The sequence below is a fragment of the Nanorana parkeri genome, unplaced genomic scaffold (assembly GCF_000935625.1).
Source record: "Nanorana parkeri isolate BGI_ZX_2015 unplaced genomic scaffold, ASM93562v1 scaffold9, whole genome shotgun sequence".
Taxonomy (NCBI): Eukaryota; Metazoa; Chordata; class Amphibia; order Anura; family Dicroglossidae; genus Nanorana; species Nanorana parkeri.
In genome coordinates this window covers 4,178,871-4,202,306 of record NW_017306277.1, presented here as the reverse complement: position 1 = coordinate 4,202,306, position 23,436 = coordinate 4,178,871, and the positions used below count along the sequence as shown (strand labels likewise).

General features: G+C 43.1%; 1 protein-coding gene across 1 annotated transcript in view; it reads left to right on the top strand.

Moving 5' to 3' along the window:
* Window positions 1–21,332, top strand: part of LRIG1 (leucine rich repeats and immunoglobulin like domains 1) — a 97,604-nt gene extending 76,272 nt beyond the window's left edge. Inside the window, exons 8-17 of the mRNA XM_018554488.1 lie at window positions 925–1,068; window positions 6,540–6,620; window positions 9,155–9,226; window positions 14,606–14,940; window positions 16,248–16,529; window positions 17,145–17,582; window positions 18,576–18,623; window positions 19,305–19,445; window positions 19,927–20,226; window positions 21,029–21,332. Of these exons, the coding sequence (XP_018409990.1) occupies window positions 925–1,068; window positions 6,540–6,620; window positions 9,155–9,226; window positions 14,606–14,940; window positions 16,248–16,529; window positions 17,145–17,582; window positions 18,576–18,623; window positions 19,305–19,445; window positions 19,927–20,226; window positions 21,029–21,231 (2,044 nt within the window). The 3' untranslated portion in view covers window positions 21,232–21,332. The remainder of the gene's footprint in view (window positions 1–924; window positions 1,069–6,539; window positions 6,621–9,154; window positions 9,227–14,605; window positions 14,941–16,247; window positions 16,530–17,144; window positions 17,583–18,575; window positions 18,624–19,304; window positions 19,446–19,926; window positions 20,227–21,028) is intronic.
* The last annotated feature ends 2,104 nt before the right edge of the window (window positions 21,333–23,436 follow it).

The following is a 23,436-nucleotide window of genomic DNA, read 5'->3' as shown; positions in this document are numbered from 1 at the left end:
TTTGTACGCACCATGTACATTGAGGCTTCTAATTTCCTATTGTCGACCGACAGTGCACAGCATTTTAGTGGTCCGAGTGGTGTCAGCCATGCCTAGATGTCTTTTGCTAAAGTACTCAAACCCATCCACTCTCCTATCCCTACAACATAACACCGTAATTATTCTGCAGTCTCAAGATAAGGACCAAAAGGGCTAATTAAGTCGGGTATGCACGTGTCTAGTTTTTTTTTTTGATCAACCCGCAGGTTGAACGAAAAAAAAATAGTTCATGGATGAATCCCCCACTGTTTGCATTGTATTCTGACTGCGGCCACCAGCAGTTCTCAAAATACGGGAATGGAGCTAGCAGCTGATTGCCTGATTCACCAACCTGCTGCTCCTGCTGATGTTGGGTGGAAGCGTGCCGACAGCAGGAACCGTATCCTATGTGCCCTACTTAACGCTCCTTAAGGTAACATGGGAAAAGGATTCTGCTGCATTTTGACCAGTGAGGGAGCAGCGACGTAGACACTCAAGTTGCCAGCAGCGCCAGGATCACTAGTGTGCCATAGTCCGAACAGTGGCCAACGCTACTCTGGTGATGCTCACTCTCTTTTTTCCCCCCAAGGGCCCTCCAAATATGTTCCCTCTATCTCATCAGATTATGGAGCATGCACTGCAGGCCTCATTTCTCATTCCATGTGGTGTGTGGCTTCTCGCATTCGCCCTGTTTTGTTGCAGCAAAGAGTTGAAGACAAAAGTCTTGTGTTGTAATTTAGTGTGTGACCACGAGCCGGAAAAGAGTCCAACAGTCACTGCTACAGATTCCTCCATTCCCTGATATAGGACATATAGAGAAAGGTCAAGTCACAGTCAGTTGTCTCTGTTGTCCATTTAATCTGCTGACCATTGAGTTAACACATTGTTTGGTCTTTGTCTCTGCAGCGTCCTGTCTCACAATAACCTCACACGATTGGATGAAGGGAGCCTGGCCGATCTGGGTTCTCTGACCGTCCTGCGTCTCGGCCATAACTCCATCAATCTCATTGCTGAGGGTGCGTTTAAAGGGTTGCAGAAGCTGCGGATATTGTGAGTATATCAATGGGCTATTATGTTTTCTGTCTCTGCTTTTACAAGGCATCACTGTGGCTCAGTGGTGAGCACTTCCACCTTGCAGCACTGTGGTCTAAATGCTTTTTAGGACACTATCTGCATGGAGTTTGCATGCTCTCCCTGTGCTTCCTCCCACACGCCTAAGATATACTATACTGACAGATTATTTGGTTCTCCTATGTGTGAGTAATAGGGACCTTAGATTGCAAGCTCCTTGAGGGCAAGCGCTAATATGAATGAGGGCCACTTCACACCAATTGCGGTGCGTTCCAGAGCGGTAGCTGCTGGAAGGCACAGCAATCACACACTAAACTCCCTCCTTCGTTCTGTGGTGGGAGGGGGCGTGTGCATTGAAGTCAATGGCACCGCAGCCACACCCTCCGCCGGCAGTGCGATCGGGCGCTTGGCAAAACATTGCCTGCGTTCCGGTCCAGTGTGAATGCAAAAAAAGTGCTGCATTCTCTTATCTTTTCGCATTCGAAATGGCCTGGAAGCATGCAATGTTTTGCCACGTGTCCCATCGCATTGCGGGTGGGGTTGTGGCTGCAGTGCTATTGACTTCAATGCACCGCCAAGCCCCCTCCCGCCCGATAATGAAGGGGGGAGTTTAGTGTGCGATTGCTGTGCGTTTCAGCAGCTACTGCTGTGGAATGCACTGCAATTGGTGTGAAGTGGCCCTGAATAGTATGTAAAAAAGTGCTGCATACATTGCCAATGCTGTATAAACGTCTGTAATATATAAACAAAAGTAAAAATCACGTGAACACCATTTCCCTTTTTATATTATAGCACAGCTTGCCTATTAACTGTCCCCAAGTCTGTGCACTCTTGACAGTGAACGAATGCACTGTGGGACTGTGTCAGGATGCGTAAGAAAAGGAAGGAGAGTCTTTGTAAATGATCAGGGTCTTACATTAAAGTGATTTTGGAAAGTAGGGTAGAGAAGTTTTCCCTGTGGTGCTGCCTGTAATGACCAGTCACATTTCAGCATTTGTTTTCAGTCTCGCTGTGAAAATGACAGCTGGGTTCTAATTGGCTGAACAGCTCAGATATTTCTCTCTCCTCCACTTTGTATAAACAGGCTTTAGTAAGTGTATATTGCATCACCTGGCGTACTAGTTACCATACAATATAATACAGGTACAGCTGAGCAAGCAGACACATTCCCGGGAGTGTAAAATTCTTCAATTCTTTCCGGTTTTGTTATAATGAACGGTGAGAACAATTTCTGGACTTCCTGCTCCTATTCTGATTTTCACACCAACAGAGAGTCCTGGCCTCTCTTGGGATTTCTCCATCCTCAGCATTTGGCACGGCGGAACGGTCTCTTAGTGCCAGCTGTTGGTGCCTGTATTTCATCCAGGATCTCTCAGCATTCTGAAAAGATTTGATGAAGAGAAGAACTCTGACTTAAAATGGTTTTTGTAGCTTCCAGCGGCAGAACTGTTACGATCCCCACAGTAACAATTTTCTGTCACTGTTGAAAATCCTAATCACCAGATTTACTAAAACCGACAACTGGGCTCTTTTTGTGTCTTCGACTGCTATGGCTTGCAGAGGAGGAGAAGTGAATATGTAAAGCAAAGCACATATTTACTATGTTTGTACTACATACTCGCATAAAAAAAGATGGTCAATGTTTATTTGCTGTTTTGCAGCTTTTTTTTTTTTTATGCTCTTCGAGTTATTTTAGTCTTTTCTGTTTGCTTAGTGGGCAAGACGTCACTTTTTATACTTCCCACAACATCACCTTCGGTTTGAAAGAAAATTCTTCCTTCAGTCCGGTTTTGTTTAACCTCCTTCTAAGTTAATGTTTATTAGGACATTCTACAAATTTGTGACTGTCCTCTACCTTTCCTTAAATGTTTAAAGACTGGACGGTCAGCTGAAAATCTGGGTCTGAACGTGTGAATTGTGGCCGTCAGCGACTAGTCAATATTAGGGCAGAACAGGGAGTGGCAAGACTGGTACAAGACAACAGAAGGGCAGACTGAATATAACTGACAAGAGATCAAAACCAATGCTACCTGTATTAGTCTAAAGTTAACCCTGATAAAGGGGGAGTAGTGTTTTCCCCCGAAACATGTTGGCTGTTTCTATGTGATCCAAGTACGAAGAGTTGAAAACACATTAGGGAAAGGTAAAACCAAACTGGGTGGGATCAGGATAAATCACATCAGCATGGTATTCTTTATTTCCACAGAAACTTTTTTGGTGAAAGGATTAGAACATCTGTCATTTATATTGCTGCCAACAGTCTACTTTCTGACACCCCGACTGGAAGTAAGGAACATTTTCCAATGGGGACACACCACTAAAAAGCTGGTAGGGTTTAGCTTAGCAATAAAAATACTTTAAGTAGTGCAAAGCAATCTGTGATATTTTTTTTCTCACTTCCTGTCCTGGTGACACCAGACATCTCCCCAATGGGACTACAAAGATCAGTAAAGACTAACTATCCAAAACCGGAACAAGTCTTTGCTGGAGATGTATTCTAATTTTTAATGTTGACTGGAGTCAGCTTTTAGATGTGTTCATTTCTGATGAGTTCCTGAAACTTTATGCAGAAAGTTTGGAGTTTTGAGTGCCACACTTTATTGGCTATCCGAAGCTAATGAAGGTGCAAGCTTTTGAGGTCCATTAGGTCCCTTCTCCTTATACAATGTTATACAAAAACATTGCACAAACCAATTCCTAAATTCTGTTCCATAGTCCTTTAAGACTCAGGCAGAGCTCCATCCAGCAGGGGGGTCGGGGGGGAATGCAGAGTGGGGTAGAGCTCTAATTCAATAAGTGGGGGAGTACACAGGCCCACGCACCTGGTGAAAGGGACCCAAGCCTGCTTTAATTAGGGCCTATTGTTTGAGGATCTTCACTTGGTGTGAAACTGCTGAATTACAGGGCCATTCATACAGAGGTCACGCTGGAAGACCCAACCGTCCTATGATTAACTGGGCTACGGCTATTCAGATGCAGCCGCCCAGAAAGAATAGGAAATTGGCATGAGAGAGGGACAGGCCTGAATAGAATGAACGATGGGGCTGTAGCCTCTTATTGTCCCATCAACAATATGGATTCAAATGTCCAGTGGCAGGATGGACGGGGTCCAAAGAAATAATTACACATCAGAGCTAGGAGGAGTGCCAATGTATCGTTGTGGAATTAGGATAGAAATGACTGTTTTCATGATGCATAGCATTCCATCACTACACTGAGAAGGATTTACAAGGGCCTGGATTAATCTGATCTGAAGTTTTTGGGGTACAGCTCTTGGAGCTGTGATGTGTGTGGAGGCTAAACTTTGGGGAAAATTGCCAATTTTCTTTAATATGGGAGTTATTAGTAGTGACACATGGTGATTTCATCTATAATGGGTCTTTTGGGGCTGTTGCAGGTTTTGGACGTGGTCAATGGCCAAAACGTCACTGAAGTACATTTTCATTGTGATTGTTTAATTAGACCTCTGCAGTCATGTACAGTTTTTTTTTTTTTAAAAGATAGAAGCATCCATTATCGTTATGTATTCCTGTGATAATACAGCGTTTGCATGCGAGCATTGTTGGGCATTAGGTCCAAGGTTAAGGATTATGTTTAGGAGTTGAAGCTGAGTTGGGTTTAAGTGTTAGGTCAAGGTTTAGCTTTAGAATTAGGTTTAGGGGTTACACTAAGGCTGAGGGTCAATAAATTACATGTGTGTACCTTCTGGGGAGATTCATCCTCTGTATTTGTCCTGGTGGCCATTGTCACCGGCACAGAACGTGATGGGAAAGCCAGAATGTTACATGAATAGAGTTTTCCAACAGGGAAACCTGTTTTCTGATGACAGATGTTTAAGAGGGGATTTACCTTCACTTTGGAGTAATTTCTTCCCACTTCCAGTTGTGGCTCTCCACTGCGGCAATGGCAAAAACAATGGCGGGTTTTCAATGCCAGTACGTGTATATCAAAGGTGCTGGGTTCATTTAAATAAATTTTGTATGGTGCTTAGTGGCTCTGGTGACGCCACTCTCAACAAAGACACGATAACCCTTGACTTAAACTCTGGGGACCCATAGTTTAAGATGCATGTATGAAAAGCCTCATAAGGGCACATGTAAAGACTGTCTCATCAGTCCTGGTATATATTAATAAGAGAAGCAAGGATTGGCTGCAAATGAGCCTGTGTTTTTTTCAAGGTGCCACACAATACACGTACAGCTACAGGTGTGAAGTATAAATATAAAACCTTCATTTCTTATAACAAGTTAAAAGCATATTAAGACACATACACTGAGTGGCCAGATTATTATGACCACCCCATCAGTACTTCGTTGGGCCATGAGATGACTCCACAAGATGTTGAAAGGTGATGCGAGGAACCTGACACTGCACTGTTGCCCTTCTGTTGTCTTGTACCAGTCTTGCCACTCTCCGTCAGCAATTTGATGCCCTGTTGCCCTTCTGTTGTACCAGTCTTGCCACTCTCCGTTCTGCCCTAACATTGACTAGTCGCTGACGGCCACAATTGGCGCGTTCAGACCCAGTCCAGTCTTTAAACACTTTAACAACAGCTGCTCTTGAACATTTAACGAATTCTGCTGTTTTGCTGATACTCGCTCCATTTCTCCGTGCCAACAATCATCCCACGTTCAAAGGCTGTTAAATCGCGTTGTTTCCCCATATCTTCAGAAAAAAATCACTTCTACTGTCATGGTAAACAACCTGCTTCCCTATTTATAATGGTCTGGCCCTCTAGCAACTTCAGCACAAAATTATAGCTAATTTGCCTACAAACGTCAGGTGGTCATAATAATCTGGCCACTTAGTGTATATACACTGGTATATATTAATGAATACGGTACAAATAGGCAATCCTGGTGAGTGTGCAGTTTTGATTCTTCTCTCCTACCGGTACTTCAAATATACAATCCCTGCTGTAGGAAGAGTGTTTTATACCCCCGTAATGTGTTGGATGTGGTTTAAAGAACGCATGTCATTTTTTAATTGCTATATATATATATATATCTATATAGATATATATATAGATATATATATATATATATAGTGAATAGCTATAATAAACATTAAAACATTTTGGTCTGTGTTTAGACTTTTCATACAAGGTGTTTTAAAGTGACTTTATCACCACATGAAAATAAAGTATAACATGAAAACTAACAGCCACTACATTGAAGCGCTTGTAAGCAACAATATATTACATTTTTGTGCTTGGGTTTAGATACTGATCATTGAAAGCAGGGTGCTTATGTCTGATCATATGCAAAATGCACATAGTGTATACGGTCATAATAAAGAAAGCCCCCAAAGAAGGACGTAGACAAGGCTGAAGGATTCATGAACTTCCCAGAAATCGCCTCTTGTGATCCCCACCCACACCTCCTTATACATAAAACGAAGGGGCCAGGAATGAGAAAGTGATTGTATGTTGTCTTTTGTTTCCTCTCCAGGGAACTGGACCATAACGAGATCTCGGGCACAATAGAAGATACCAATGGGGCCTTTATAGGCTTGGACAGTCTCAACAAGCTGTGAGTACTTCACCTCCTTGGCTCCTTCTCTGTTCCTCAGAATGGCAAATCCCCCTCCCCTCCTCCTCCAACATTTTATTCTTCCAGCACCAATAAGGGTGTCCTTTCACACAACCTCCATCCTCCCAGCTCTGGAATGATGTGTTTTGTGTGCAAGTATTAATTAGGGCAGGTAGTTGCGATGAAAGTGCCACGGAGCTGGAAAAGTTCTAGGTGGTCCTCATTTACATAGCCTTCAATTTTAAATGGTTATTTCAGGTTTTTTTTTACATGAAATCGATTTGTTTAGCTCTAAATTTTGTAATAAAGCATGTTATCCATAATTATTCCTTTTTGGTTTACTTCTACGGCCTTCAAGGAGAACCCAAAAAGGAAACTTGCACGATAGCACAGTATGTTCCGAGTTCCTTTTTGTTAATTAGTCTCACAGATAGCTGATTGGATGGTTATCATCATACAGGTGACAGGTACAGATTTGCAGTAACAGTGTCGCCACTGTAGTTTAGTACTTCCCAATGCATATAGAAATCTTGGAAGTCTCAGGACTGATGTGGTTAGTGTACACTGTGTGGCCAAAAGATCTATGGACACTTGACCATGCCAATCCAATACCATGGCCACTAATATGGATTTGACCCCCCACACACCCCCTTCCCTCTTGTAGCTGTACCAGCCTCCATGCTTTTGACAATATGATGCAAGATGAACTTGAATGTGGAGCAGTGCTGTTAATACTAGCGATGCACCAATATATCATAATGCCTAAAGTGCTGTGAATGGCCGGCGTCTCTCCTCCCCGCACCGCTCAGCCTCCTGTCATAGATCTGCAGAGCGGTGTGTGGGCTGAGACAGCCCGCGCTGTCACATCAGGCTGAGCTCCGCTCGCTCATCCTCCTGTGACAGTGAGTCAGGATGGAGAGCGGGTACAAACACTCAGCGATCAGTGATCTGAGTGTTTGTACATAATTGAGGACATGGTATGTTAACTATATCCTCCATTATCAATGAATGGGAAGTCATTTACATCATCTCCTGTTCATTCATCATTGTGGATATAGTAAACATTCTCTGTCCTCATGTTATGAATGAACAGGAACACTCATGGAGGATTCCTGTTCATTTATAACAGGGGCTGCAGAACAGGGACTCTTTGTTCTCAATCTCTTTTTCTATTTTAAAGGGAAATATCAGGGGTCTGTTTAGACCCCCAATATTTCCCCGAAGCCCCTAAAAGTAAAGTAAAAAATAAAAATATTTAATAAAAAAATAAAAATAAACATCAAAAAGTTTATAAAAAAATAAAAATAATTAAAAAAAAAAAGTTAAAATAAAAAACATTTTCGGTTTGGGCCTGACATTTTATTTCAACTTCGGTTTCGTTTTTGACATTTTTATTTCGGTGCACCTCTAGTTAATACCAAACTGTTCCAAACAAAAGGCCGCTTCTGGTAGGTAGCTGTTGTTGCTGCTTATTTAATTTTTTTTTTTGATTGGCTTCACATGCAACACAAGAAATAATGTAATTATGTTATTATTTAAAGCTGAACCCCTCAGCCTTACCTTCAGTCTTGCACAGTTGTACCGGCTCCTCTTGTGCATTGATATTGCTTACTCCGATTTCACTAAACAGTGTGAGCTTCTCAGTGTGCCATAAAAGCTGCAGCAAGTCAGCATCATCTGGCCCATTCCTCCCCAGCCCGAGTGTCCCTGGCCCACCCCCTTTATTTATTACATATCACTTCTTCAATCATAAAAGGCGTAGCACTACATGTGGGCATTAGCTTGGGTGGTCTACATGCTAATGCAGTTTTCCTATGAATAACCACTCCTCCAGACTGACATCCACCCATCAAGGCATTTGATATTGCATAACTCCTCCCAAGAGCCAACCCACTGCTTGCATCCGGGCTGAGTGCTTTTAGTGGGAGCAGTACTGAGGCAGGGTGCTGTGATGCTTTCAGGAAGCAACACTGTGCCGGCCACCCTTCCTCCAGCCATGTTCTGCCTGCATTGCATGGAGAGGCAGAGAGACCCAGTGATGGCATGAATAGGTATAAAATGAGTTATGTAATAAAAAAACAGTTTAGCATGTTGATGAGGGTGGAAAGGAGGGACCAGGGAAGGAAAAACTATTAGCAGATTAAACTTCAGCTTTAAATAAAGTCATTTCCCAGAGGAAGCCGCCTCAGGTGCAGAAAATGATCAAATGCACGGCAAACCGGCAACAAGGCAGTCGCTGAACAAGCCCGCTCAATGGCTGCTTTCTTTACTGGAGAGATTAGGGGCGATTTGGTCTTGTCATCACCGTTCAATTGCCTTAAAGATAAAGGGATCTCATTTCAGCCAGAGAAAGGGAGAAAAGACCTAATCTGTGTTCCTCACGTTTAAAATGTTGTAAAGCGGACACTCAATCCGTCTCACACCAACTAATTCTGCCCTTTTTTTTTTTTTTTTCTTTCTTTCTTTTTTTGCTTCTTTCCTCTTCCTCTTTACCCCCTTTTGTTTGTCTGACCCTTGATGTTTGGAAACTGCAGTTCTCTGTTTGGAAACAAGATCAAGTCGGTGGCCAGAAACGCTTTCTCAGGCTTGGGGGCTCTGGAGCACCTGTGAGTATCCCATCGTGCTTTGCAGGTTTTATAGCGGGCTGCCAAAAGTAGCTGCTTGAGAGGTCTGCAAGCAATTTAATAGCATCTTTGTAAGATGAGAAGGCCGTCCATTTGAGCAGCCCAGCTGCTTCCTTCTCATTATAAGTCAGCTTCAACTTTGGCCTCTCGTCGTGCCAGGAAAAGGAGTTGCAGAACATATGGCAGATTTGGGTGCATTTTTATTTCGTGTCGACAATGAGAACAGAGGCCGCCTGACAAATTCTCTCCGGTTTTACGGCTTCTCCCAAGGAGTCCGCGAATGGGGACGCTGGCAGAATTCGTAAGGGAGGACTCTGGTGTCAACAAAAACTTTTGTTTCTTGATTTTCTAGTTGGCCAATCTCCAGATATGACAGGCTAGAAAGTTTGACTCTGGGAGGGCTACTATGCAAATAAGCTGATGTGCTAAACAAGATACTGTGACTACCTGGTGATTTGTGGATGCTGCAGTGTGGCTTGTGATGTTTGTGCCCACATCCAGCATTCCATCATCATGATTGACACTTGATGCACAGGGAGGAAAACTGTTGGCTCATGGGAGCAGAACTGTTTTTTGTTCCTAATACAGTACAACTTAGCTGTGACATGCAAAGCCCTATTTTCTTTTTTTCCGGATCTGTGTATTAAAGTAAACCTGTCATAAACATACCTAAGGTGCCTTTTCTGACCATTCTTAGAAATGCTAGTTGCATGGCTGCCATAATGACTCTTATGTCCATGCTGAGTTATGCACTCAGACACTCAAAGACCCTTTTCTCTGACACTTCCGATCTGTATACTTGTTTGGGTCAGTGAGTATTTAAAGTGACACTAAACTCAGGAGTTAAGTCTTACAAATCTTACCAAAAATGTATCTTATTTGTGTATCACCCGGCTGTAGATCTTCAATCCTCTCTGAATTGGTGCTGACACTGTCCTTCCTTCTGGAGGGTGGCTACTTTTGTTCCCCATGGTCCCTGTGTGTAATGTAGAGTAGTCCCCGCTCCAAGCTCGCTCCTGTGATGGACTACAACTTCACGTTTAGTTTACTGATTTGTATTGAAATTGTAGTCCATCACAGGAGTGAGCTTGGAGCGGTGACTACTTTACAACACACACAGGAACCATGGGGAACAAAAGTAGCCCCCCTCCAGAAGGAAGGACAGTGTCGGCACCAATTCAGAGATGATTTGAGGATCTACAGCCGAGTGATAAACAAATAAGATACATTTCTGTTAATAGTTAAGGTTCTTGAATGCCCTTTTAAGATTTAACTCCTGAACTTAGTGTCACTTTAAGGCAAAAGGTCAGAATAAAAGCTAGGCAGCTAGCAGTTTTAGGAGGAGATCAGCAGTGGCCACCCCCAAATTTTGTTTACTTTAATCGGAGAAAAAAAAAGTGGGAACAAAGCTGAATTCTTGCTCATAGTTGCCAATCATCATTTTTCATCTTTTTTCCCCCGAGAAAATGAAACAAAGGCTCTGATTGGACACTGTGGGCAATAACGTTACTTTTTAGTTTTTTCTTTTGAAATAGCCTGTCAGTGCACTATGATGTTTTAGTAATACACGTAACAGTGCACATTACATGCATTGGTGTGATGCGGTGCCTTTAATTTAAATAGAACTGCAGTACACCATGCCTACAAATGTGCATTGCAGTGCAACACACTAATGCGGTTTGCTTAAATTAGTGCATGCACCATTCTTTGGCAGTGCACAGCAACTCATGTCAGTGTGTTGTTGCGCTGCAAAGCATGTTCATCACAAGGTACGTTCAGATGCCATTCAGAATGAATGTTCACATTAGAGGTGAGGAGATTAAGGGGGGATATGATTTCCATGTACAAGATGTTCAATGGTGGTAGCAACATTAGTGATAAACTGTTTAAAATTAACTCCATTACAAAAACTAGAGGCCACCACCTAAAATTGGTGGGAAAAAAATTCCAGCACAAGGGGCGAAGGGGGTTCTTCACAGTAAGATCAGTTAGGGTCTGGAACTCACTGCCACAGACAGTGATTTCAGCAAATAATGTGGAATTGTTCAAGAAACTTTTGGACGATTTCTTAAGGGACCGTAATATACAGGGGTACAGGTAATATACAGGGGTACAGGTACTCCTAGAATGAGATCCTAATAGGTTGGACTTGATGGACTAATGTCTTTATTCAACCTCAAATACTATGTAACTATGTAATAGCACTGCACCAGACTAACGCATTAAACGTGTTACAGCAAAGCACTAATGTTCGCGTTAGTGCAAACCGGTTCTTAAGGTTTTGTTTTACATAAATGGGTGAATGTTATTCCTGAAATGACATCAGGGTTCTGTTATGTGTTCAGTGTAGATGCAAATAGTAGGTTTAGTCTCTCTGAGAAGACTGATAGAATAAAACCCACTTATTGGACTTAAACTTTCTCCGCTTGGTGAGCAGCAGACTTGGCCAGAGTGAAGGAATTTTCTTCCCCCAGGATTTTCAGTGCTCGTTGTGCTGATTCAATGTTCACTTCCTTCTTAAATGAAACATAGCCTGGACAGTATATCCTCAGCGTGACAAGGTTTACTGCAATTGTCTTTATCCTATTATTTGCTATCTCCCCCTTTTTTTGTTTCATAATAAAAACTTCTGGGAAGTATTTTAATCATATTGTTTGTTGGCCACAGTTCGCTCACTGCCCGATCTATTGAGCCGACCTGTGACAGTTTCATTGTCACAGGTCGGCTAGAACTATGAGGCTGAGCGATTTTTCTCTCGCCTCATAGTTCTCCTTTAATGTCTATGTTTTTCTGTATTGCATCCTGTGCAGTTCTTAGCATCGTGTATTGTTTTCCATCGCAATGGGTAGATATGAGTGTGTTTTGCCATTTGAAATCCTTTTGAAGTTGCTTTCAAAGATTAGTAGCTCTCTACTTTATAAAAAATAGCTTGCCTAAATTTTAGGGAAGAATTTTAGCAAGTTGGCCTTAGACTGAACAAAGTGGCGGAGATCAGAGGAAAAGATCTGACCAAACCAGAATAGCCCACCCTTGTGCCATGACTGGAAATATACAGAGGACATCAAACCCTCCAAAGGACACATGTGTGCCTCACATGTGCTGATTGCAGCTCACACCCAAATCCAAGAATTTTGCCCCTTTGAGGTCCAGCTGGCTTGCAGCTCTGGACAGCTGAAAACACAATTAATCCCCCACAGATTGAGGCTACAAACAAAAGGTTTAATTAAAACAAGGTACACAGAGATCAACCTTCATTATATCTGTTATTGTTGTAGAAAGGTATGCGGACTGGAACGTTTTGCGCTGCTTATTTTGTTTACTAATTTGTACATTCCGAGAGAGGAACTTGCTGAAATAGAGATTCGTCATTCGTGCTCTAAACTCGCCATATGTGGAGGGGATCCATTGTCAGGAATACTAGAGGAGGCTGATTACATAAACCTTTTGATTTTTTAGCCAACTGTGAGGTTTGGTTACCCCATTGTGTTTATAGAAGAAGAATACCCAGCATAGGTTGTAGTAATGTTAAATGCGAGACCTTCATCTGTCATTTAGCATCTCACAATAATGCTTTGACACCAGAAATTACATTAAACCCCGACTCCACAATAAACTTACCAGGGTTAAAGCAATTATATGTTTCTTCTTCTTTCTTCTCAAAAGCAACCTCCTCATGCAAGCTTTCTTCTACATTAGGCAAATCTGCTTACACGCCAGGTTTTGTACATCGCTCGCTGTATTTCTGCCCTGCCCGGATGTAATCATATCGCAGCCTCCCTTTGCTCCTGGCCATTCATAAAATGAAGCCTAGGGTGTGTGTTTTGTTAATGGACTGGAGTAGAGAGAGGTGGGGACACAAGCATAGCGCTGGGGTCTATGAGACCTGCAGCACTTACATACAAGCAGCCCACAAGAACATCGGGAGCGTTACGAATCCCGCCATGTAAATGAGCAGATTTGCCTTATGTAGAAAAAAAACGCAACCCCCGTCATGTAGGCTTAGGTAAAGAAATGTATAACGGTTTTAAGTTAATTATGCCTAGAGTTTAGCTTTAACCTCTTTAAAGCATCCATATGCATAATGAGCAGACCTTAATAGGAATGTATATTGTTTTGTATTCTTTATTATGTTCAGGACTAAAATATTAACTATAATTGACAATATTTCTAGTCCGGTTTATAAAAAACATTGCACATAAATATTTCTAGCCAGACAGTGGAGCTGTAGGGTCTTTTTCACATTTCCCTGTTCTTAGCTGCTGTGTTGGGGAAAAAAAGCCTGTTAACAGAGCTCAATAGCGCATGCTGAAATGTACACACATAACTGAATGAACCAGAAAAGTGACTCCTCCCTTCTCCCTGTCTCTTTTATTCAAATGGGACTGCAATTTGTCAGAGAGAGAGAGTCTGAAGGCAAAACGCTTAAACTTTGCTTTCAACAAAAATGCTCTGTGAATATCCTGATAATGAATGTATTGGCAGCCACCATGTTGAAGACAAGCAGAGTTGTTTTTTTTTTTTTTTTGCAGATTTGAATTGCCTCTTTTCACGCTCTTGCATCCTGCATAATTTATAGAGGCAACAAGCTAATTGTCACTGGTTGCAGACCAGGAACAGCAGGCTGTGTTATAAGCTCAGCATAGAGACATAATAATCACTGCAATCGGCAGTGTCCAGTGGACTAATCCAGAACATAACATAGATAACCCTCAATTGACACAGCACTAGGATAACGATCCTTATTTTTAAAAAGGACGTTTTTTTTCTGCTGAGTCCAATGAGATTTGAGAATTACAGTCACCTACCTATCCACTTGTTAGAGCTTTGTGATTTGAGCCAATAGCATTTTTATACATTACACTTTATACTGTTTAGTTTTAGGCCTTGTTCACACCAAATGCAGACCAGATCTGCATGAGTTTCTGCACACGCAGTGCAGTGGGTTGTGCCCTTATTTATTTATTTTTGTTAGTTTAGAATGGGCTTTTAGTGCGTTCCAGGGCGTTTGCATGCGTTTTTGATGCATTTGCATGCGTTCCAGAGCAGGTAAAATAGGGCCTGCTGCAGTTTTTTTTACATGCTCTGGAACTGAACGCGGTGTGAACTAGAGCCCAAAATACCATTGGACTACATTGGACGCAGTTTTGCTCCGGTCTGTAACTGCTGTGCTCTGCTCCTGGAACGTGCTTGGTGTGAACAAGGCCTTGGTTTTTTTCTTGCAAGGTGGTGTTGAGGAAGCAGTCATGAGTTTTCTAAGGCACACAAAATAAATAACAGCTGCAGTCTGGTTTCTTGTTTCTGCCTTCATTTGATGCACGACACCAGGTCATGGATGGTCACACAATGATGGTCTACTACCTTTTTGTGTTTTTTAGATGATCTGCCTAAACCGCACATCATGCTGCAGCCAGAGAAGACTATGGCGGTGCTGGGAAAAGATATCCGCTTCTCCTGTTCAGCCGCCAGCAGCAGCAGCTCGCCTATGACGTTTGTGTGGAAGAAAGACAATGAAATCCTACACAATGCAGAGACCGAGAACTTCGCCAACATCAGGGAGAAGGATGGAGATGTGATGGTCTACACCACCATTTTGCATTTGCGTAATGTCACCTTTGAGAATGAGGGGCATTATCAATGCATCATCACCAACCACTTTGGTTCCACATACTCTAATAAAGCCGGACTGATTGTGAATGGTGAGCCAATAACTGGATGTTTCTGTGATGTTGAAGTAGAACCTGTTCATTAAGAAGGGTTAGAAGACTTGTCGGGTTTCTATTGATATTCAGTTAAAAAAAAAAAGATTCCGTTCTAAGCCATGACCCAGTGTATTCCTAAGCCTAGGTGGCGATGCCTCTTTGGATTTCACCTCACTCCTCTTACTCAGAGTTAAATATGAAGAAGGCTGTCCTCCATGTACTCCAGCACATTACCTTCATTGACCCCAGACAACCCATACACAAGCCCAGACTAGATCCTCCCACTCTAACGCATTTTAGCCACTTAATTGGTTTCATTGTAGATGAAGCACTTAAAGAGGACAAAACTCGTTAGAGTGGAAGGGTCCAGTCAGGGTTGGTGTATGCTCTGTCTGGATCAATAAAGTTATTCTGAGATGCTGGATCACATTGGAGTGTTGCCTTTTTTTTTTTTTACCCAGGTCTCTATGGCTGTCTGTACCCCCTGCTAAGGCAATTTACTCTCACAATTTTTCCTGGTGACCATTGTCGCTAAGACAGAAAGTGATGGATTTCCAAAGTTTAATGTTGTCCTCAGAACAGGAGGTGAGAAGAAATATTTCAGTGGGGACACTGTCCCTCACTTTTGAGAATTTACACTTTTTTCTTGTCACCCATCTGTTACAGGAAGTCACTTTCCCTTTAAGGCTAGGTACAGATATCGGCAATTCCGGTATCGTGCGCGATTGCACACAACGATTGCCGCACGGCCCCATTGATTCAGTGGAATTATACATGCGCAGCAATCGCTGAAAAAAGGTACCTCTTTTTGCGACACGCACCGCCCGGGTTTTTGAACCGCGATCATGCGCGATTGCACAGGTGGTATCTGCCTGGCGCGACTGGAGTACCATTAGAAAATAATGGCATCGCCAGCACGATCAGCGGTGGTGCGCGATTCCGTGACATTGCGGTTTCATGCACAATTGCCCTAGTGTGAACCTAGCCTAAGGGACAGAGATGGCGAACATGAGTTCTGCCTGAAGGTTATAGGTACTTTTTCCAATGCACACTGCTAGGTGAGTACTATTTCAGTTTACAGAATACTTGTTATTTAATACGATAGTGAGCTAATGAATCTTAATTTTCACTGTTAAATTATCGGAATAAAAATAGAGAAGGATGATTGGCTGCATCGGGTACAGTAATTGATGTGTGTGATTGTAGGGACAGTAAACTGTACATTTCCTGTTTATTCTTCAGCTCTTCTTGTCCTCAATATCTGCACACAAGACACTCACATTTCTTTTTTCTTTTAATCTTAGTTCTGCCGTCATTTATCAAAACCCCAAGAGACAACACCATACGGACAGGTACGACTGCCAGGTTGGAATGCGCAGCAGACGGCCACCCCACCCCGGAGATCGCCTGGCAGAAAGACGGCGGCACGGATTTCCCTGCCGCTCGGGAGCGTCGCATGCATGTCATGCCCGAAGATGACGTCTTCTTCATTACAGATGTCAAAATCGAGGATATGGGCGTGTACAGCTGTACGGCACAAAATTCCGCTGGATCAGTTTCTGCGAATGCAACCCTGAGTATACTCGGTATGTTTCCTGAAGGTTTCAAAGGCTGACATTCTGGGAAAAAAGTTTTGGCATTTGTCATATCGAAATAAAAAAATAACAGTATGGTTTTGTAGATGTCAGAGTGAACCAATCAAATTTCAGCTGAGAGAGAAAGAGAAAGTCTCTGATTGACTCCCTTTGGTTACTGCCCTACAGATTGCTCAGTTAGATAGAGGCCAATGAATTTTGAGGATCATGGTTCTTTGAGGAAAGTTGGCTTTTGCTTCATAATGAAGAGTCCCATATCCTCCCAATCTTCTTAAATTGCCCTGCATGTTGGTGGGCAGGTTGTCAAAGATCAGCTGCCTTCATTACTGGAATAGAGAGCACAGTTACTGCTCACTCACCAATGTCAATGTTGCTAAGAACATCAGCAATTAATCTCCATTACTAGTCTTCTGTTGTTAATAGCATTACAGTACATCATGGTGAGGGAGTAGAATGGCCTCCGGGTTAGAGATAACATTACCAAATAGGCTCCTTGAGTGGAATTCATAACAACATATATTACATAATTCTGGTTTTATATTGTTTTTCGTTGTTTGGAAACAAGATTGTATTCGCTAAAACTCCCCTCACTTTCCCCCCCCCCAGAAATGCCATTTCTGGCTTATCCGCTAGAAGACCGCACAGTTTCTGCAGGGGCCACATTGGCGTTACAATGCAAAGCCAACGGCAGCCCCCCACCGCGCATCACGTGGCTGAAAGGAGACGAGCCCATTGTTGTAACAGAAAGGCACCACTTCACACCGGGTAACCAGCTGCTCATCATACGCAATGTGGTACAGGAGGACGCTGGAAAATATACCTGCGAGATGTCCAACACGCTCGGGACAGAACGCGCTTACAGCCATGTCAGTATCTTCCCTACTTCGGTCTGCCTGTTGGAGTCGAGTAAAATGGAGGGGACCATGACGTTCGGGATTATCACCATCGCTGTGGTGTGTAGCATCGTTTTAACGTCTCTCGTGTGGGTCTGCATCATCTACCAAACCCGAAAGAAGAGCGAGGAATACAGTGTCACCAATACAGGTAACTTTAAGATCATTCGAGACTGGCTCAAGGGCAAGCAACCAGGATACTGTATATTCATGAGTCATTCACAGATCCCTGATGCACCATGCAGCCAGAGGTTGACACAAGTGTTCAGAGCTTTAGCAGTTTCCTAACGTCACCTCACATCCTCCTCATGGACTGTGAATGTGCACACTAAATTTGTAAGGTCCTCTTGCCGTGCTCTAGCAATTTGTTCCGGAAACATGTTAGGAGAACAGCCTAGTGCTATACAACACAGCCTGTTTGACTTATAGTGCTCCCAATCCCGGATTAAAGGGAATCTGTTTAAGAATGGATTTCTGGCATTCTATCCCCTCGAAGTCCTTGAAAATATGTTAAATTGTCAGATGAATGTATAACCAAGATAACAAAAAGTGGAGTTAAGTTAGTGGATTGGGATGCATATATGCCTGCTAGAAGGTGCATTATGCGTTCTTGGAATGCATCTTCGGCCCCCGCGGTATCGGAGGTTGTGAGAGAACTCAAATTGTTATTCAATAGGGAGCGGCTAGATGCCGGACTTCATAAGGATTTGAGAACGAAACATTTTTTTTAGGCGCTGGCGATACTTCGCTGCTGCCACCTTTGATAGGTCCGAACTGTCCCAAATAATGTCTCCTTTTCAATACACCTCCTGGTATTTGAAGGCTCAATTGGCTGGGAATATTGGATTGCACGTCACATGGTGTTTCCACGCCCATCTATTAACTAGATGCTCGGGACAACCGGCTGGGCACTGTTTACCTTTATTGCTCTTGTTCATTCATTATTTTTTGTGTGCCCTTATGTTACTGTTTCATGGTTTGGAACTGTTTTGTTTTTTTTTGGGGGGGGGGGTTTGTTGTTGTTTTTTTTATTTGCACGTAAAGAGCAAAACCCTTAATAAAATGTATTAAAAAAAAAAAGTTAGTGGATTGGTTTAAGTTTGCAGATCAAATATTTTTAACATAATTTCTTTCTGTTTTACAGATGAAACCATTGTTCCTCCAGATGTGCCAAGTTATCTGTCCTCTCAAGGTATGATAAATACAATGATCCATAAGATTAATTAGATGCCTGCTGACTAACGAGTGTTCTGATGATGAGTCTTGTAAACTAGGGCTTGGTGGTTAGCACTTCTGCCTTGTAGTATTAGAGTGCTCAGTTTGAATCCTGGCCAGGACGCTATGTGCATGGAGTTTGCATGTTCTCCCCGCGCTTGTGTAGGTTTCCTCTGGGTACTCCAGTTTCTTCTTGCTCTCCAAAGACATGCTGGTTGGTTAACTAGCTGCTGTGTAAATTGGCCCTATTATGTGAGGATCTTAGGGACCTTATAGATTTATTTCCCAAACAATCTGCGCTCTTATCCCTACCTAAAATCCTAATAAACTGTTAAGCATCAAGCGTCATAGTGATACAATCACCCTCAATCCTAAGTTACCCCAAAACACTGCGCTATGTTTAGATTGTTCCTTGAGGACAGGGGCTGATGTGAATGTACAGTATGTAAAGCGCTGTGTAAATAGACAACGCTAAATAAGTACCTCCTAATATAGTGACATCTCCTTGTCTCCTAATAGACTAAAGGAACCGAAGCTCATACATTTTATTGAAAGCTTTCAAGATTCATTTTAGGTCTAAAAGTGCACCAATGAAATTCCAGCTGCTACTTTGCTAGTGCGGGGTTATTATATATGACGGACCGGTCTATCGTTTCAGGTATCTGTTCCAGCGACGGCACAGTGAATACTGACGTGGAGGCCGGTAATATCGGCCACAGACAACCCCGGCCCTGTGTAGGATGCAACTCCGAAGAACCTTGTAAAAGAGCCAGTGGATTGTTTGGCACAGAAAGCCCAGGTAACCAACATCCTGGACTAACACAGCATGAATATGATCTATGGAAAGTCAACCTGAAGCATGCCCCCTTCCCCAGCAACACGTTTCTCTTTTCTTGCTGGGAGAGAAGAAAGTAAGTCCTGTGTAAGCTCCAAGTCTCTCTAGTCGGAGCTTACACTGGGGCAGGATACTGTCTCCCCGCCTCCATGCGAGAGCGTTGTTCAATTAAAGGAAGAGGAACAAGTCACATGCTCCTTTTTATAATCAAAAGTATCAAATACTTTATTTGCACCCCATGTCTTGGTGTCACATGGGGGCGGGGAAATAAGCTTCAACTAGACTAGAGTGACGCTGCCGGCAGCTAAACAGAGCGGCTGTTGAGCGAAGGAAAGGTATGCACGTGTTGCCGGGTTGGAGGTTATAAAAAGGTTAAAATATTTTGCTTCTCTGTCTCAGCATCTATGACTAGCCCTTTAACAGTCCCATTTTGCTGTCACTACAGGCTATGGATACCAGGTCGTGTGTACGGACTGCCTGGAAGGTCGTGCTTTGTACAGCAGGGACCCCAACTATTGTCCACAGACATTACCACCTCTGGACTGCTCATATGAAAGACCGAGGAGCGGCCATGACGGCTACAGAAATGGCATCGACCATTCTAGAACGCCAAACTATCATCAGAACCTGGGGACTGTAAGCTACAACAAGATGGATGCCTGTGAAATTTTGTACCCCAGCAACCATGAGAGGATTCCTTTCTTAAGCGAACAGCAGACGCATGTGTTGGTGTCTGATACACAAGGTAACTGCAAGGCTTCTTCCCTATCTACGAGACGCTTGAAGAGACCCTGTCACCAGACCATTTATTTTAACATTGTTCCTATAAGATAAATACATGCATTTAACATATTTCATGCATGTTATTTACCTGTAAAATCCCTTGTGTAGACATCTAAATGCCCTGAGACAGCTTCTGGGTACCACCATCTTGGATGTGATGTCAGCAGACTCAGGGCTGTCAATCAAGTGACAAGCTATTGCAGGGGTAACCAAACTTCATCCCTCCAGCTGCTGAGGAACTACAAGTTCCATAAGGCATTGTAGGACTCTGCCAGCCACAGCCATGACTTCCAGAGGCAGATGCATGATGGGGTTTTTTTCACCACAGCTGGAGGACCACAGATTACCTATGTGTGCAGATAAGAGGAGCTAGGAAAGGAGGGAGGGGAGGGATGCAGCCCTGACCAGCCCACCTGAGACCCCTTCAGAGCCCACCATAGACAGTCTCAGATGGGCTGTGCAGCATATATGGTGGGCTCTGCAGGCTCACTCTCAGGTGGGTCCTGCGTCCAGCACGTCACTAAGCCCTGCGTCCAGCACGTCAATGTGCCCTACGTCCAGCAGCGGGGGGGTGGCCTAAGGGGTGGCTGTAAGGGGCCCCAAAATTTCTGATGGTTGCCCTGTATATAAGGCACCTTATTAAAACATAAATGTTATATTTAATAATGTAATTAACATGTTGATGGGGAGGAGGGTCCATGAAACGCAAAATATACGCAGAATAAACTTCAGCTTTAACCTGAACTCCTTTACTGTCTTTACAGGTTCGCACCTGGAGCCATTATTCAGGTCACCCTCTTCAGAGCCCTACCACCAGCCTCCAATACAGGACTGTTTTCTACAGCAAAAGTCACACTTAGCGGACCCTCCCCACCACGAAGGGGCATCCAAAGTGACGCCGCTCTCTAATGGACACGCAGTGACTGCCCAGCACAATCCGCACAGCGGATCAGACGATTCGATATGACTGCTGTGTGCAAAGGAGCAAATAAAAGGACTTCACATTTTGCACTGAACCAGTAAAGATCCGTCTACCTCAAACCCCTTAACTTGCTAATGGAGGGGTAAAAAAGGAAACAAATATGAGGTACGAATCAAAAGTTTCTTTGGGGCAAAGGAGGAACCCCATCAACGCATCGCTGGGCTAAAAGTACTTTATAAACTTCTAAGTGTTGGTAGCTCAAAACGTCTAACTGCATTGACGGCACAAAAATGCAAAAAGACTTGTAAGTAGAGACAGAAAAAATATATATATTTTGTACATTGTACATAAGAGTTTTCATAAAAAAAAATTTATATATATATAAATATGTAAATATATAAAAGCTAGATATAAATATATACCTATATCTTCTAAAGAGTCTATTTTAATCGTTAGTGTATGAACGCAGGAAAGGCTGTGAAACGCATTGTTTGCAAAACTGCATTTGAGGAGGCGTGAATTTAGTGCCTTATTATTGTATAAAAGGATGTACGTTTATTTACTGAGGTGTGGGGGTGCACCGAGCTCGACTTTCAGGACTTCTACTTAAAATAATTTAAATAAGAAACATTTTGAAATGTATAAATTTTAATAAGCGAACTGGCTGAACCGGCAAAATATTTATTTCAATCAAGGCCTGGAATTGGCCTCTTCCCAGCCCTCAATGTGTTACTCTGCCACCACGGCTAGTGGCATCATGTGACAAGACTTGGGCCTGCAAAGAAAGAAGCTTAGATCTGGCGTTAAAGCCTATTGCTTCTTGGGCTGTGTCATCTAAGGGGCATCTAGAGATGATGGCTTGGCCTTTATGCCCCTCCATACTGCGATGTTGCGCCAGTCTACACAAGCTGGGGTAAGAGAAAGTGGTAATTGACTGGCCTCCATGGCTGCTTTCAGAAGCTTAAAATTTGGCTTAGATGCTGTCCCTGAGCACCACTCGGCAATATGCTAATTGTAGTAGCTCTTCCCATAGACATCTATATGGGCTCCCCAACTACTCAGGGACCAGAAGTGCATAGAGGCCCCAAGAACCTGAATTTTCTAGACGCTCAAGCTTTTCAACATAGGCATGTTAGTGTATAGTGTGTTAGTGGAGCACAGGACTGCAGAGTAGACGGGAAGCAGAAGACCGAAATTAATTTTTAGAGCAGCTCTACGTCAACTGGGGTATTTTAAAGGGGCCCTGGAGCAGTCTATAAAGCATTGGAAGGATGAGAGTGCCACAAAAGGTTGAGTAAGTTCAGTAATCATTTTATCATGGCCCAGATCAGAAAAGCCATCACGTTTCAGGAGCTCAAAACTCCCCCTTCATCAGGGATTGTATGCTGGCCGGAAGTTCAGATTTATACCAGACAGCAATTGCAAAACAAAACTGGATATCATTAAAATGATCTGACCCGGATCATTTTGGGGATATCCAGTTTTGTTTTGCAATCGTCCAGTATAAATTTGAACTCTTATCTGCCCACAAATCCTGATGAAGGGAGAATTTTGAGCTCCTGAAATGTGATGGCGTTTCTCATCTTCTGTTGCATACTGGACTTGAGCTTTGTGGCGCTCTAATCCTTCCAGTGCTCTATAGACTGCTCCATGGACCCTTTGGAACACCCCAGTTGACTTAGAGCTGCCTCTAAAAAAACTAGTTTCGGACTTGTCCTGTCTACGTTGGCGTCCTGCGCTCCACCAGCACTTGCTGCATTGAAAAGCTTCATAGGGCACATCGAAAATTCAGGTTCTCTGGGCCTTACTAGGTCTTTAATGCAGCCAGGGAGATAAATGTAATTGGCATTTTACCGTTACGTTCCCCAAATCTTTCAAATGAAGCTTCATGACTTTTGCTTTAACAATGAGCCGCTGTCACACCCTGCACCACGGTAAATATTTGGAAGCATTATGAAATGTCTTGCACAAACCTTAAAGTGTCCCTAGTACTTTCCACAGCCATGTTGTGGGCTGGAGTAGTCCGAGCTAAGAAACTGGTGACACAAGTGATTTCATGCCTCAGTGTTGTCACTGGTTCCTTGGGATTGGCTGCCATTTCAAGAGTACGTCTTCAGCCTGCACAATGGCTGACTCTGCTGTGCGTGGTAAACGGAACACTTTAAGAGGCAAAAAAGTAGATTGCACTTAAAATGTTATCTCTGTATCTTCAATTGGAACAATTTGAATGTGGGGAACATGGAAGCGGAA